The sequence below is a fragment of the Acomys russatus genome, chromosome 23 (genome assembly GCF_903995435.1).
Source record: "Acomys russatus chromosome 23, mAcoRus1.1, whole genome shotgun sequence".
NCBI lineage: Eukaryota > Metazoa > Chordata > Mammalia > Rodentia > Muridae > Acomys > Acomys russatus.
In genome coordinates, this window is record NC_067159.1 from 37418431 (window position 1) to 37436416 (window position 17986).

The window sequence follows — 17986 nt, forward strand, 5'->3', positions numbered from 1 at the left end:
CAAAGAACCAAGAAATGCTGAGCCAGGGAGAAATTAGTCTTCAGGGATGAGTCCCCTAGTTGGTTATCCAGGACCAGGTGCCCAGCCTTGAAATCATATACAGGCAAGCAACACTAAAATGACACAGTAACTTGTATTTACATATTTTTGCAGGTATGTATGTAACAACAATACTTAAAGGGAAAAAGAGCATGAACTTGAGAGGGAACAAGGAAGAAGAGGATATGGGAGAAGTGAGGAGAGGAAAGGGAAGAGAGGAAATGATGTTATTACTACATTTTCATTTGAAAATCCTGACATGAGGGAGGTATACACCTATACTCTCAGCACATGGGAGGTGAATGTAGGAAGAAAATGCATGCACCTTCGTCCTTGACCACATATGGAGTTGGAGAGCAGTCCCCACTACATGAGGTACTGTCTCAAAACACAATACTAACGGCAATAACCACAAATAAAGAAACTGTGCATTTTGAATCACCAATTCTTGTTTTGGTATGGGGAGTACTAAGATATAAGTTGTATATTCTTGCAGTGGTGTGAATAGGCGTGAGGTGTGGTCTCCGTAGATTCATGTGTTTGAATGCTTGACCATAGGGAATGGTATTGTTAGGAGGTATGTAGGAGAGAAAAACATGTTTTCCTGCTGATCCCAAGTGTGGGATTGGGAACAGACTAGTGAGAGAGCAGGATGTTTATCCCCTTAGAAGTTGAACCACTTCATGGGGGAGCTTGGATGTTGCCAGCTGAAAACATCCTAGCAGAGACTCTGAGAGGATATCCCAAAGGAGACGCTCCTAAAGAGAACTGCTCCGGGGAAAGCTTCAAGGCTTTGGACTCCAGCTGAGGCTTTAGGTTCTGATTGCTCCAGGTTCCAGTAGCAACTTTGGTGGGATTGCTGGTTTGCTCAGGTCCTGCTGACTATGCCAAGGGAGTCGTTCCTTGGAACAGTATCCTTAATGTTTAATTATTGTGTTCTTTAATCTCCTTTTCCTGTTGTTTGTGTTGGTCGGGTAGTAAGGGAGGTAGGCTTGTTTAATAAGTTCATAAGAAAATATAGTTGTTAGGAAATTGAGCCTACAGAGGTGTGTCCTTGTTGGAGTACGTATGGCCTTGTTGAAGGGAGTATGTCACCTCTGGGTGGGTTTTGAGGTTTCATACCATCAAGCTCCTCCCATTGTGGAATCAGAGCCTCCCTCTGGCTGCCTGTGGAAGACAGTCTCCTTCTGGGTGCCTTAAGATCAAGATATAGTACTCTCAGCTCCTTCCCCAGTGCCATGCCTTGCTGCATTCTTCCATGCTTTGTGCCATGATGATAACCGAGCACATCTCTAAAACTCTAGGCCAGTCCCTTTAAATGTTTTCTTTTGTAAGAGTCGCCTTGGTCATGGTGCCTCTTCACAGCAATAAAACCCTAACAAAGACAGTCCTAACTGGGAAAGGGATTCTACTAGTCTTTGTGCTTGTTTAGCTGTTTTCTTAAACTAACACCATTTAGTCAATGGGCAATTTATAACCTTCTTAGATAAAAACAATAGATTTCCTCAAAATACACAAGAACCTACTAAAGTATGGTTAGTTTTCAGTAAATAACTGTTGGCATTCATAGTAGTTTTCATTAAATTTTTGGTTAGTTTTGTTTTTTAAAACAAGGTCTCATGTAGAGCTGGGATTACTTGCATGTACTGCCATGTCCAGAAAACTTTAATTAATTAAGATTGTGTGTGTGTGTGTGTGTGTGTGTGTGTGTGTGTGTGTGTTATTGTCTAAAAATAAATGTAAAAAGCTACAATTTACAGTAAGATATGGCAAAATCACTGGGTCCCTCTCTTTCCAACTAGAGAAATGATCAGTTTTTAGTTCTATCAACACTATTTGCCAAATGGAAATTCAAGAATAAGAGACTAAAATGTCTGAGGGAATCTTTTCAAAGACCATCTAATCAGATACATCTTTTACAAGTTAAACAGATGAGGAAATTGAGTCATGTACTTTTTGTGCAAGGTGCTTAAGCTGTCTAAGGTAATCCCCTAAAATAGATAGCTAAGACTTGGATTGGCATACTCAAACAGAGCTTTTAAGAGCTTAACTAGCTAAACAGAATGACAAAATGGAATGGAACATGTCCAGGTATAAAATACAAGAATTAATTTAAAATTTGACAGTGAGAAGAGTATGAGAACTGACAGTGCAAGACACATAATCCATTTGTTCTCACAAATTACTCTCTTGGATATTAAGCATTCATTCACCCAGAGAGAGAGGCCAGGTTGCCACTTTGGGACAAAACAAGTGAGTCACATGAGCAAGAGATTAAAAGGCAGGTGATACACATTTTAATCCCAGCTCAGCCAGTAAATATTTGGTTCGTGAAAAATGTTTCTTCATTTTCCTATACCTCAGCCTATTTCTAAAAGCAGGGGGTTGGGGGTGACGGTAGCAATAATTCTAATATTCTTCTGATTTATGCCACAGACTCTCTGGGAGGAAGTTTTCTCTGGGTGTTAAATACAAAGAAGCAGGGGAAGGGGCTAGGGAGGTGGCTTAGTTGGTAAAGTATTTGCCACACGGGGAGGAGGACCTGAGTTTGGATCTCTAGCATCCCTAGCACATTAAAAAGCAAAATCAAACAAACAAAACACACGACAAAACAAAACTAAACAAAAAACCACCAGTAACACCACACACACAATGACACCCACACCTCTCAACAAGCCCCCCACACGCATGAGCACATGGATGCACATGGGCACACACACACAGACAAACCCACCACCAAACAAACAAACAGTAAACAAACAGACAAAACAAAGTCAGGTGTGTTGCTCCTTGTGTCTTCAATACAAGCCCTGGCAAGAAGCTACAGGATGGGAGAACTGCAGGAACTTGCGAGCCAGCTAGTCCAGCCAATGGGTAAGCTCCATTAACCATTGGATGTGTTTGTTCTCTGTCTGTCTGTCTGTCTGTCTTCCAGTCCCCCCTCTGTGTACTGTTTGTTGCAGTTGAGTTATCATTATTGCAATGTTCTATCTATATTTAAGGGGAAAAGTTAAAAGTGTCCATATTGCTTCTCCCTCGTATATCCTGGTATAATCTCTTGTTGAAGGCTAAGCACTCAAGTACCACTGTATTCTGAATACTTGTCATTATACCTACAGATGAATGTAGCGCTCAACTCCCATCAAAGAAGTTTCTCTTTGCAGTAACTACAACTGGTCAAAATCCAACGACCTTCTGACCATGGGGTGTCCAGCCCTAACTGGTATAATGTGCAACATATTTCTCACACTGAAGGCTCAAGAAACTTTATGGAGAAGATGACAAGAGGCAGAGGAACAGGATGTCTACTGACAGATTTTTCTCCTCTATATAGTACAGGGAAATAGTATGCAATAATCTAGCATAAACAAGATATGAAAAATGAGACTGATTGTCATTACAAAGTGGACTGGAAATCTCACAAGATTATAGGCATAGGTTAAAAACTATAGAAAATTAATGACTTCTGAGAGAGCTTGCCCCATAATTGGTCATAAAATGCCAAAGAATCTACCTTAAAATATACATATGATTAATGGTAAATGGAATAAGCATGTTGTAGTAATATACTTATAAGCAACATATAAGTTTAATATTCCAATAAGTAACAATAATAATCAAAAGGAAACATAAATAATACATGAAAGTAGAAGGTGGGTCTGGAGGTAGAGGAATGGAAATACTGGAAAGGGAAAGTAGGAAATGATAATAAGGGATCGAGAATGAGAAATGTATGAAATATCATAGTAAAATCTGTTAGTCTATAAAATAAATGCTAATAAAATGAAAGCTAAGCAATAAAAACTTTATGAAATTCTAACTTTGTATCTATAGAAAACAAATAAACAGAATAACTACAAATAATAGAACTGTGAAAGCAAACATGCTGGTTGAGATCACGATGGTCACTGAGGATTGCTATGCTTATTTCCCCATACATGGAAGCCCAAGTGCTGTGTGGCATGAAGGCATGAATGGAAGTGCAAGGCTGGGCCACCCAAGTTCATTAGGAAGGAGTGTTTAGTATTTATTTCAAATCTTCTGTTGACTAAAATCTGATACATACTTTAAAATATAAAATTATTTATATAATAAAAATAAACTAGGCCATGAAGAAATTTTCAGTTCATAGCTTACTAATGATACTGGGAGAAATTTAACATGGCTTTCAGGAGGGGAATCATATATAATGCTAAGATTAAATGAAAATGTAATATGAGAATTGATCAGGAAACATCAAAGATCGGGGTAGCCTGTAGAATTAATTGCATGTCTGAAGTCCTAGTGCTCCTACAATGAAATGGACAACAAGGAAAAGAAAACCTGGGAATGTTGAAGGGCAGCTAAGCCAGTGTATGTGGTGATGAACAAAAAATAGGCCTATTTCCAACAAAGTGGAAGATGAATGTGATACTCAAGATTATTTTGAGACACACATATATATCATAGAAGGTATGAACTCACATGTGCAGACATGCACGCACACATACACTTGCGCATGCACACACACATGCAAGCACACATGCACACACACATGCATGCACACATCATACACTCCAAAAAGATTTTTGAAAGTATATTTCATATATTTATGCACATTAAATATGCAGAGTTATTATATATATATATATATATATATATTACATACTTGAATTATAGATCTAGCATTGTCTATCTATGTAGAGAGATTTTAATCCAGCAACAGGGATGCTCTAGCAAGGGATCACATCCAAAGACCTTCTAGATCTGTGTTATCTGGCTGGAATACAGACAAGACCTTAGACCACACCTTTAATCTCAAACAATGAAGGTAAAATTAGTCTGTAGAAGGAAGCAGCCATGTTTAAAAGTGACGTCTAATCAGGAGTGGACAAAGTGATGAATCAGAGAAATATTTCTCAGGATGAGTCAGAGATAGGATATGCCCAACTCTCACAAGATCAGACAGCAGTGAGTCAAGTATGGAGGGAAGTTCAGTGAGTGCAGTTCAGTTTGTGCAGTTGTGCAGTGCAGCTCATCAGAGGCAGTTGAATAGAGAATAAGAAGGAGACAGAAGATTTGAACAAATTGAGTTAGTTTGAGGCCAAGCAGAACAATTCAGTGAGAAACTAAGAAAAGCCTGTTTGAATCAGTTAGCCTGGAGAGGGGTTTGAGCCAGAACATCTAAGTTGAGCCAGCCAGCCAGAGTTCAAAAAACTAGAAAGGGTGAGTTTATTCAGCAGTAAATCTCTAAACAATTACATCTGGTGAATGAAAGTTACTTTTACATATCTTTCTACTATTATCTATCTATCTATCTATCTATCTATCTATCTATCTATCTATCTATCATCAATAAATCTAAGGAAGGAAGGCATATTATAGAAAGGAAGATAACCATGTTTGTAAACCATAACATTTGGTAATGAGATAAAGGATGAATTTACCTATGACTTTTTGTCTCTTTCTTATTATAATAAATTAGTTTGAATGTTTACAGTTTAGGGTCATTTAAAGCAGTTTATTAAAGACAGCACTCAGAATCCAGCAATTCAGAATAAATGAATTGTTTCAAGAAGTGAAGGAAGGTATTCAGGGGGTGAATTGTTAACAAGGTAGTAAATACAAGTGTCTAGGCATGCCAGGATTTTTAAAATAAAGGAAATTTAAGTCTAAGCAATATTGCCTTACAACTACAAATGAGGAGGCTCCTTAGTCATTAGCTTATGCAAGATGTGAACACAATGTGTGTTTCCATTGCATGTCTGTATTTGCTCCTATGTGGCTAATTGAAGCAAGGTTTTATTTTTTTCAGGTGCATGTGTACTTGCAGCACTTCTTCAGTGGATGCCTTCCCAGTGTTCATGGGCGCGTGAAGCTGGGGTTGTGGCCTGTGAGATGGAAGATTTCTGAGGTATACCAAAATAGTTATTTCTGAGCTTTTAGCCAACTCACTACATTTTGGAAAATGTCATTCTTCTATCAAAATTTAGCTTTCCCATTGCTGTTTCTACATCTGCCAGGAAATAGACCCAATATTGACAGATCCTGCTTCAAGAAAAAAGAACTATATAGAAAGTTCACATTTGTCACACACTGAAACCAAGAGCAGAAGAGAAGCAAGCTAACACTACAACACGTTTAGTGTCCATCTTTTGGATAACATTTCCCTTCTGGAAGAGGTACCTGCAAATGAAATCAGTATCTCAAACTGTTAGTGTCAATCAGAAACATCATAAAGGCCAACAAGAGAAACAATCTCTGACCACCCAACCCTCCTCAATCCTTTTCTTGGAAGTTCCCCATTGTCACTGAGAACCACAAATTTGACTTTCACATTTGGTTTCAAATTTAGATTCCTGCCTTGTCTTTCTGTCTGTCTGTCTTTCTTTTTTCTGCCTTTCTTTCTTTCTTTCTTTCTTTCTATGTAAACACTTCATAAAATGGCCCGACCAGTGGTGTGGAAGCCATGGATGGAGCATCCACAGGCGTGTCCTGATTCACCAGGATTTTAAGGCCAAACCTGCAGCTGGAGGAGCAATGACTAGAGGGTTGGCCCAAGGCGGGCTCTGCTCTGGTGTGTAAGAACCATGTTGAGACAAGCCTCAGAGGCCATTTCTTCACATGAGAGTTTAGGAAGCATCTTCCAGACTCGGGTGTGGGGTTTCATTAGGCACTTTTTAGCATCTGTTTGTCTTTTAATATTGTCTCTGAAGTATGGTAGTCAGTGGCAAGAAGGAAAATTCTTATTTCCAACTCTAAGACAAGCTTCTTCCGGGGTACTGATCTGTCTACCTACTTCAAATAAGCTTGTGGGTTGTATTGAGCATAAGCGGATGCAACTAAATGGCAGCTGAGTGCCTAGGTGGATGGAAAGAAAGGCAGTTAGGCCTCCACCTGGAAGAATTAACAGTTTCAGTGGCTGGCCAGAGTACTGACACCGTTAGTCTAGGAAAATCCGTCAGTTGTTGTGTATAAGGAGAAAGGTTAGCAGACACTACCTAGAGACCTTATAAAGTTGAAATAAATATTGGAGAAGAGGCAGATGACCATGTCTGACAAGGTAAGTGAAACTTCCTTTCAGATGCAAGGCCAAAAGAAACGGAAGCCAGAAAACACTTAACAGAAAAGCAGTGAAATAAATAAGGATAGAGTTTTAAGACCTAGGAACCAGGAGCATTTATCAGAAAGAGAAGGTTGCCAGGCACCAGAGGGGGCATCAGATGCTTCGATGCACCAGGCTAAATGTGATCATATCAAAACTGTTACCATGGATGGAGGCACAATGAAGGAGCTTTCAGAGCCTGCCCCTCTTCATCCTATGGCTGCTCGATCGACCATGGAGCATGGGATAACCAGGGCCAGCCTTTTCTGACACTGGTATAGCTTCCTACGAACAATACTGCTTTTCTGATTGGGAACTTCTTATTTCCCAAAGCTTGACACCAGCACTTGGCCTGCTTCTTGTGGGTGCTGAATCATTGTCAAGCCTTGGGGTCCACCCACTTTCAAATCTAATGAGCACCAAAGCATACAACCCAACCAGAGCAATGCTTATCTTGAGCTTATGGATAAGCAGTGTGGTGGGGCCCTGCTTAGGAGCAAACGCCTAGAGCCCACCAGAATTTTCCAACTGACTGAAAGCTGCAGCAAGGGAGAGTTGGAAGGCAGCTTGGGCTCAGGAGGACTCAGTTCTTCAGATATAATTGGATGGGACATACCTATTCTTTCCATGAACTTCAGCCAACAACCACTCTGCGACATCTTTAAACTCAAGGATCCTGAGTCTCTGATTGGCTGACACACTCAGTGCATTTGAGTTTCGGTCCTTGAATGGATAGCTGGCAAAGAAGTCCTGGTTGCCTTCTGTCTGACTGCTTCCAAACCCTCTGATTCTGTCTCCTGCAGTCTGATAGGTTCTTGTATTTCCTTTTATGGAGCCTTGTTCATTTTGCCCTGCCCCCGTGCAGAGTACCTGATCACTTTTGGATGCCTGGAGCTTCACTGGCAGCCACTCAAGGTTGAAGCATGTTGGTAGATTTCTTTGGCGCCATCTGCAGAGTCCCCTGGCCTATGCTGGCAGGAAGAGTCTAGACTGACAAGCACCTGAAATAATCCAGTTTCTGGATTCCCCGTGTTCAAAGACACACTGAAAGTTCTTTGGTCACATTCCTTCAGTGAGGATGCCTCTGAATGCAGCTTCGGAGAAAGTCCTGAGGTGGTGAATACAGTCATGCTGTTGGAGTTGAAGGTCAAGGCACTGTTGCTGTTCTGTCATGGATCCTGGGGGAGGAGCCACTGTGCTAGGACTCTGTGGAAGGGCGGCTGCCCACAGAGGCATTCGAAGGGCTGCACCTAGGATTGTAAGGTTTCAGGAAGGAGTTCTACCAACACCTTTGGTGGCTTCATTGTTGATGTACCAGCAGTTCTGACTGCCCGTGGGGTCTTTCTCTTTGATCTCACACACCAGGTCGCATTCCAAAAAGGAGACACTTAACTCCTGAGTGACGTTCAAGTTCTGTTTGGCCTGGCAGAGCTTCTCTGGTGGGTACCTTGCCAGCAGGGAGCCCCTCTGATTGTGTCATATAGCTTGGCACATCCAGTAGGGGCTTCTGTGCTGACAAGTGGTTTGTGGTTTTCCCCTCTCAGGGCTTCCTGGGAGCTGGGAGGGACTTTGGGAAGAAGGTGAAGACCTGGAGCTGCTATATATTTTCTAAGACAATTACTCAGCAATAAACATGGATGAACTATGGAATCAATTGTCTTCTGTTTTTAGCTTTTTGAAAAAGTTACTTTGTAAAAAAAAAAAAAACCTGTTAAACAATTTTCACCAGATTCTAGCAATGGTTCACAACTTGCATTAGCCACCATCTTTCTAACTTTTGCAAAGACAGCCTAAAACTTTCTCCTTGTCAAGATCTAGCATGAAGGTACGTTGTTTTGCTGGTCTGTTTTTAAATTAGAGACTGGTGAGTGTGTCTGTCCATTAGGATCACCTAGAAACGAAACCACTAACAATGCCCTGTGTCCTCGTTAATTTGTGCTGAGCATGAACTCCAAAATTCTCATTCTTTTAAAGTTATATAGAATTTCTATGAAATGAAAGACCTAAGACATTCCATCTTCTATATTTCTATAGCTCTGATTTCATAAACATAAACAAATATAATACTGAAGAAGTTTATAAAGATTGTATCCCAATTCCATCTTCATACTTTTGCATATACTTTCACTCATCTACAATTATTTTCTCTTTTCTCTCTCCTCATCGGGACTCATTATTTGTTACCTAAAGTCCTACCTCTGAAGCAGACAATGAAAATTAATGTACATTTTTCTGATAACTATATAGGCCAAAGAGTGTGTCATGTTGTTTAAATTATTATCCACATATTATCTTGTTTCCTCAATGAAATTATAAGTGTCTTGAATAAAAAAAAAGTCATCTTATATTTCTTTTCTGTTCCTAATTTGGTACCTTATTTTGTAAGTGAATTACATAATTAAAACAATTTTCTCTACTCTATCTTCCTTTTCAAAAGAAGGCATGTCTCTGGAGCTTTTCTGCAATAGACCCCATGATTAGTCAGCTGTTCACACAGTTAGCTGCCTCACAACCAGCTGGGCTTTGGGATTCTTTTTCCTGCAGCCTTGAAGCCTGAATAGCTCATAATAAATCTGCTTAACTAGCACAGACAGCAGCTGGATAATGCTTTAACCTTTAACTGTTAATAAGCAAATACTAGACTTCTCATATCTCTCAGCCCTGTGCCTGACTCATTCACCATTGCATCTCAGTGTCTGTAGATGCTGGGTAGCAAGTGAATTATACTCAGTCTTTCAGTAAACTATGTAGGAACAAAAATATTTCTAAAATAGATCATGAACTCACAGTAACATTTGGCCATATAACTTTAATCTGTAACTCTTATGTTTTTTTTCTTGGTGTTTTTTTTTTCTAACATACAGATAATAACGAGTAATTATAGAAAAGATCCATTCAGAGGCTAGTGTGATGGCTCAGAAACTGAGTGCCACTTGCACATGGAGCCAAGCCTCATGACCTCAGAGCCCTTCCTGAGATCCAAAAAGGGAGAGGAAAACTGAACCAACAAGTTGTCCTCTCATCTCTACACAGGAGTGTGTGCCCACACATTTACACAAATAAGTAAACTTAGCAAATTTTTTGAACAAAGAAACACCCCCTTTAAAATTAAAAAAACAAACAAACAAAAAGAAACCTACAGTTACTTAAATTATACAATCCACAGGTAATCACTACAAATGTCTGGTAATAACATCAACTTACACACTAGTATGTTAGGCTTACTATTGAATATCAAAATATCAAGCCAGAAAGAAATTAATTGCATTAATATCTGTGTCAAAATTTACATAACCGCTGATATTTTGAATATTCTTATTTCAATTTTTGGTGATTAGACACAATGATGTAATAAATAATATTTATCATATTTATCACAAATATCCTTGTTCAAACATATCCATAGAATAAAGAATCAGAAGGTAAGAGCACTAATTTTAGAATCCACACAGTTTAACAGCCTGTGATAAGTACATGGAACCATAAATGTTTATGCTATTGGGTTTGACACAATAGATCATCTGATAAAGTGATTGCCTCCTGACTTGAGTTCAATCCCCATGACCTGTATAAAGGTGGACAGGGAAAACTGACTACTTAAAGCTGTCTTCTGTCTTCTGCATGTGTACTCATGCTTACTCTCACATATATGTGTCACACATGCATGCATATGCATGAGTGCACACACACACACACACACACACACACATGCACTATTTAAAAGTTTGTTCTATTTTAGTATGGTTTCAAGAGTTAGGAGTTATATAGAACAGTAAGCTGTTTCCTGTTTATAGCATTTCTTAAAGAGTCACAGAGATTAGAATACAATAAAATGAATGGTGCCATTGAAAAATACTCACATTCTTTTTGAGAGGAAGTTTCAGTTGGGAGAGATTTGAATTCATAATACGGTATCTCATGCTTGAATATAGATGCAAGAACACCATCCAGCTCCTCAATGCTTTTCTGTTTTTGAATGAAAAGGAAATTTAAAATCCGCTGATAAGATACACATGTTCCAGTGAATGGCCCACACCCATGCACATATAGATAGTACTAACTAAATAGTGCATTTTAGAGAAGAAAGACATGAAGTTAGAAGTGGGACATATTGGGGGGAGATATGAAAATTGGAGATGGAATGGGGGTATATGTGATCACATTTCACCATACACATGTACAAGAACAGGGAGGGAAGACAAAGGAAAAATTGCCATCTACCCCAAATTACTGAATTGGGTAGTTTGTAACATGATTATTCTAGGCCATGCTTTCACTTTCTCATATGTATAGCCATACATTAATGATGCGCACAGCCTCCATGAGTGATGCCTCTTAATACGTGGGTGATAGTCAGTACAGAAGCCCATAACTAGCCAAAGTACTGCAAAAGAGTGATGCTGGAATGGTGGACTCCCAGTGAGACAGCTATATGCCCTCTTCCAAGGCTCAGGAAACATTGCAGAGGGAGAGCCGGAGTCCTGGAAGATGGGCAGGACAAGGATGCCTTTCAGATATGACAGTTGCACTCATGAAATCAGTGCAGTTGTGGGGATCTGCACAGGATTGGTCCAGTTGACATGTCATCATGGATGGGGAAGGGGTCCACAGGCCCCCACCTCTCCCTAATAGACTATTGGCAGCTAACAGTTACAGAAGGGTGGATTAGCATTTCCTTCAGTTGTGAAGACACTCTTTTTATCCCAAAAGAGGGATGAAAGTTGGAAAAAGGGTGAATAACAGCCACATTGACTCATTTTTATTCAGGAAAACAGAAGCTCTAGATCTGTCTTCATATATTTCTTGTCTAAAACTCTCACCCAATTACATTTGGGGATAAGATAGGTTAGAACCTGTCTTGTGGAACAGTGTATGTCCTAGCCTTCCTCAAAGAGTCTCCTTCTTTCAGTAAGTGGCAATTAACACAAAGACTATCAACTGGTCAGTGTATAAAAAATAATAGAATGGGAACTTCTCAGCTCTAAATGGGTCATACATATTATGTCCTGTGCTGGCTAGTTTTATGTCAACTTGACACAAGGTAAAGCCATCAGAGAGGAGGAAACCACAACATGAGGAACAGTATTAAAGGGGCACAGCACTGGGAAGGTTGAGAGCCACTGCTTTAGATAGTCAGGCAAAGTCTCAGTCTCTGTCTCTGTCTCTCTGTCTCTCTGTCTCTCTCTCTGTCTCTCTCTCTCTCTCTCTCTCTCTCTCTCTCTCTCTCTCTCTCTCTCTCTCTCTCTCTCTCTCTCTCTCTCTCTCTCTCCCCCTTCAAGAAGTTATTAAGTTAATCTTAAAAGCATTATTAAAATGGATAGGTCTTCAGCAAAAGCATTATGATATTTTCCTTAATTTTTAAAACTTTTTTGGTGGGCCATTTGAGGCAGGGTTTCTCTGTGTTACATTGGCTGTCCTCAACTCCCTTTGTAGGCCAGCCTGACCTCGAACTCACAGCAATCCACCTGCCTCTGCCTCCCAAGTGCTGGGATTAAAGGCGTGCGCCACCAGGAGTCGTTTCCTAGTGTTGTGACCACGAATACTGAAATAATCATTGAAACTCAAGGTAACTTAGACTTATTTCAAATTTTGTATGTGTTGCTGACTAGATAAGTGCAGAGTCCTTCCTTAACTGACTTGCAAAGAGTATGACAGGAAAAAATGTTTGGAAATCCTGCTGCGCAAGGTCTTATTTGTGAATCTTAAAAAGATATAGCTGATACATCTTATGAGAACACTGGGGAGTAACTGTGGGATATCCAGCAACTATTATTTGCTTTTCCTCACATTTTCTGATGGCGTTCTTAGATGCTAATAAAATGGACTCACCCCAACCTAGACAGAAGTCTGCAGAGCACTCTGTGGAAACAACTTCTCTTGGCTATTTTTCTCTGCTCGAACAAAAGCGCATTGGTTCATTTTCACTTTTAAAATTTTAAACCCCTACCCAGATCTAGCCAAAGGTCAGAACATTCTCCACAGTTTAGTGGAGAGTGGGATATGACTTTCTCACTTACTCTGGTGCCTCACATTTGACCATGTCCCCTGGAGGGGGAGACCTGGTGGCACTCAGAGGAAGGACAGCAGGTTGCCAAGAAGAGACTTGATACCCTATGAGCATACACAGGGGGAGGTAATCCCCCCCAGGAACAGTCATAGGGGAGGGGAATAATGGGAAAATGGGAGGGAGGGAAGAATGGGAGGATACAAGGGATGGGATAAACATTGAGATGTAACAAGAATAAATTAATAAAAAAAAATTAAAAATAAATTTTTTAAAGCTGAAAACACATAGCTATTTGCAATGTAAGTTTTGCTGCTGTAATATGGAGATGCAAAGGGACAATGGCTAATACAAGAGAAAGGCTCTGGCCCTTTCAACATGGAAAGAAGCATTTCCAGTTAAGTGATAACAGAGTAGCTCCCTGTGGCTGGGGATCAAAGGCATGTGCTAGGAGGTTTAACAGCTTTCTGTTGTTTTCACAGTTGAAGATGGTTTGTCTATTGCTCTCAGCTTGGCCTTTTAGACAAACAATAAGACAGACAGTGCCAGGAAAGCATGACTACATGATATGGATTCTTCTGAATTTGCATGTGGCTGACATGGACATGCCATGCCATTGACTTTTACTTAGGCACATGACTTTTTGCTGGCTGCAGAGAAGGAAAGGCAACATTTATTTGGTTGGCCATGAAAGTTGTATCATAATACAATTAATGATATTAATGAGAAAAAAAGACTAGAATCTAGAGCTCATTTTTATCATAGCCATCAACTAGAGTATAAAGACACCGACTTTCTCATCCTCTTTGTTTGCTTTTTAAATTCACTCACTTATTTCATCTTAATAAGCATACGTTACATAATTATTCATTGTGCACCACACTTTACAAGTACCTGTTTATCATACCTCAAATACCATTGCAATATATTTCATGTCAGTTGTTCTGTCCATATTTCAAGACAATTGAAAAGGCAATTTTTTGATTCAAAAAAGCTTATGAAAGAGTTGGCAGAGAAAACATGCACATGAAAACAAGCATTTATTACCAATAATTTTGTAACAACTTGCTAAGTATGTAGTGAAATAAGACAAGATATTAAACAAGTATAATACTAACATATTCTAAGATGTATCTTTTGAAAATGGCTTATAAAATGATCTCACAACCTCCTAAAGGAGTTTCGGCATTTTTCTTTTGGCTTGTTTGGAGAGCCATTTCCCAGTCTTGTAACAGCACTAGTCTCATTACTTTTGTTCCTTCAATCATTTTCTTTGACCATTTCCTCAATGGCCTTTGACTTTCTGCTTCTTTCAGAAGCATTAATATTTCACTTATATTCCACTAACTTCAAAAAAGGTCTGTGCCTGTGTTACAGCGGTTGCTGGAACACAGCTATGATTATTTGGTGACTTGAGGTTGGGAGAGAAGCTTAATGTGTACACTTCACTGACCCTTTTATTCATTTGCCCAACAAAGTATGTATGAAGCAGTCATATGCCTAGCAATATCTGTGGTTCTCTGCAGATAAATGGAATAAGCAATTTTGTGCTTTGGGGTCTTGAATACACTGACAGACATTAATTTGTGAAATAGTGTTCATGTAGGTGTCAAGTTAGAATGTCATCAGTATTGTAAAGAGATACATTAGGAGATCAGGGAGAATGTCACTGAGTAAAATACACTAGAATATAAAATATAAACTGAGAAAAGTGACTTCAGTAAAGGAGATGTGCAAAGGCCTTATGGTAGAGTACAGGACCTGGACCAAGAAACAAATCCATTATATCTGCTACATAGAGGAAGAGGAGTGAGATTAACTTGGAGAGAAATGTAGGGTCAGTGTCTGCAAAGCTATGTTGCTCTTGGTAAACATTCTCTGTCTGAGTTGAATACATCTATGCCTACATGAGGGAATGTATGTGGAAGCTAGGATTCAACACTGGTTGCCTTCCTCATTGATCACCACCTGTCTCTTACAGAAAGTATCTCTCACTGAATCCCTGAGCTCATCAGCTTGGAAAACACCACCATTTCTTTCATCTGTAAATGTTAGAAGAGCCCAATCTGAACGAGGAAAAGTGAGGAGCAGATACTGGAAAGTGTGAAGGTGGCAGCCAGAGGAGGCTGATTAGTGGGCACACAACAGCACAGACTGAAGAGGCAAGTTCTAATATCCAGAGCACAGTGTAGTGGCCACAGATAACCATATCCTACTGCATACTTTGCAAAGGGCATTCGTGTCTGTAGTGTACACATGAGGAATGAGGAGGAGGAGGAAGAGGAGGAGGAGGAGGCAGCGCTGATTTCATCAGTATGCACTGGACTGCCACAGGAAGCCAAGCAACTGTGTAAAAATCATTACATTTTAACTAAAAAAGAAGACATGGAGAGCCTCCACATATTTGCAAGCCAAACCTCTTGAGAAGAGAATTGTTATAATCTAGTAATGCAGCACTTCATCTTTGAACATAAATTTATAGAATATTTGAGTTTGAAGAAACCACAGAGAACAAGTGTTCTAGATGCTTCATTGGACACCTGAAAAAGTTCTTTCGCAAGAAAGGAGCTCATCTCCCATGAAGTAAGTGGTTAAGAATTTAATAAGAAGTTACAACGTGTACTACCCACGCCCATGTTTCATCCGAATCTCCCCTCTGCCGCACTGCTACCATCCAGAAAGGAATGAAAGCCATGGAGCCTTTCAGAAGACAGCTGAGATCCCCAGCATTTGTTCATATTAATATTTTCTTAGTGATCATAAGAAAGACAAGACAGGTTTTGTAAGTTGATAAGCCAATAGCAAATTGTACTAACTCATGGTCCTCCTGTACTGCGACATAAGCGTGAATGACAGCGCAATTCTTCTTCTGCCTGGTATAAGACACTTTTGAGAGTTGGTGACTGTAGGAGCAGTGGGTTATTTTATATATGGAGCCACAAAGTATTTTAAGGGGTGTTTTGACTTCTCTCCCTCTCTTCTTTGCATACTTAGTCGCTAATTTTTCACTAAGTTATTCAAATACTGTTAGAGAAGAAGGTGTCACTTGACTTTTACTCATATCCTGAAGTAATAAATGCCAGTTGGGTCCCATACACAAGGAAGTAACTGTGTGAAAGACTGTGGTTTTACAAGGATGAAAACCAGAGCCCATCCTTTAACCAAGTGTGTTTGGTAGCAGGAAGAGTGTCGCTATAATACATCTTTGCATGATAAGAGTACACTGCAACTTAAAAAGAACACAGGAGGTGGAAGGTCATCCAATAAGGAAAAATGAAGGAATGCTATGACAAGAGACAGTCCTGGAAAAGACTTGGAGCCCTGTACCATGTGCATAGGAGTGACTTTGAACATTCCTGCTCTTTGAGATGTTAGAAGTTGGCTGCCGGTGAGCCCTCCAGATAACACTGGTGCTTCTCCCTGCACTTGCACCTTCAGTCAAACAGGGATGGTAAAAATAGGAAGGTTTACATCAACACTTTGAGGCAGGCAAGGGTCTAATGGAAAATTTAGAAAGTTGCTAGAGAGAGAAAGGGTTCCCAGATGAGATTCTTCAAAAGAAACACCTCTGCACCCAAGTTTCATTGGTAGAGAAATTCCCCTTCAGGGAGCTGTTACTGTACAGAAGCACAGTGGGTCAATTTGCCTGGTGTTAGTTCCCCAAGCCAGTGCCTTTCCTCACTTCAACCCCACTGACTTCAGTGGTGGTGAGGTTTCCACCACTGAAACAAAATGCCTGCGAGAATTGACAAGGGAGGAGGTTGGTGTTGGCTCATATTTTCAGAGGTTTCAGTTCATGGGCAGCTGGCTTTACCATTTTTAGGTCTGTACCGAGGCAGAACCACCATGCGAGGAGTGTAGGAGGAAGCAAGCTGCTCCCCTTTGCCCGTGAGAAGTAGGGGGAGAGAAGAGCAGGGCCTAAGGACAAAAATCTGTCCTTCCTGGGCACAACCCAATAATTTACAGTTCTTTTAAAGAACAGGATGATTAATAATTACTATATTCTCTTAGCATTTGACCTACTTTTACTTACGTACCTTATTTAATGATTTCTTTCAACAGGTAACATTTGCTGTCCCTGAGACACTGGTGTAAATAGGATGAAAGACTCACAGGTTTTAATTATCTCAGTTAAAGAGAAATTACAGTATTTCTACCTCTAGGATTTGGTTCCTAATCATCCTCCCAAACTAAGTTTAAATTCTTTTAATTTGAGTAGCTCATGCTCTCTGTTTTAAGTGATGCTCTAGAAATTACACTTTGTCCTGGGATTTTAGTATTTATCACTCAGGAAAAAAAAAAAAAAAGAAAGATAAAACTGACATAGGAAGTAGATTATTAAATTAAGTGAGGTAAAGTGTTCTAAAACCTAATTGACGTCACTAAAAGAACAAAATCAGTTCTTTCATTAATTCATTAATTGCATAGAATAGTTATATTGCTATGTGTTTAAATAGTTTTTAAATGGCATATAAATTCTCTCATTATGAGTTCTAGGAAAAGTGAAAACTGAAACCCACATATTTCTCATTAATTACTTTTTCCTCAACCTCACACTGAGTTTAGACTATTATATGTCCAATAGCATTTAAGTGGCTACAGAAGGATCTTGTTAATAATTTCAGGATTACTGAAATCATATCTGTCATTAAACCATGTGGAGAAGTTCACAGCAGATTTTTACGGTATGCCATGTTGGCCAAGCTGGCAGGGTGTTGACAAATTCACACTTGCTGGTGCATTTTCTCCCAAATAAACAATAATTATGGTGAGTGTGATTACAATGTGTGCTGAGTTTTGAATAGAAGTATTCAGTGGGTCAGGTACAAAGCACACAAATTATTGGGTTTAGTGTCACC

The 17986-nt window shown here is 39.6% G+C and overlaps 1 protein-coding gene across 1 annotated transcript in view; it reads right to left on the reverse strand.

Moving 5' to 3' along the window:
- The window catches only part of Bank1 (B cell scaffold protein with ankyrin repeats 1), a 254947-nt gene that overhangs the window by 153530 nt on the left and 83431 nt on the right, over positions 1-17986 (reverse strand). Inside the window, exon 6 of the mRNA XM_051166054.1 lies at positions 10984-11089. Within this exon, the coding sequence (XP_051022011.1) occupies positions 10984-11089 (106 nt within the window). The remainder of the gene's footprint in view (positions 1-10983; positions 11090-17986) is intronic.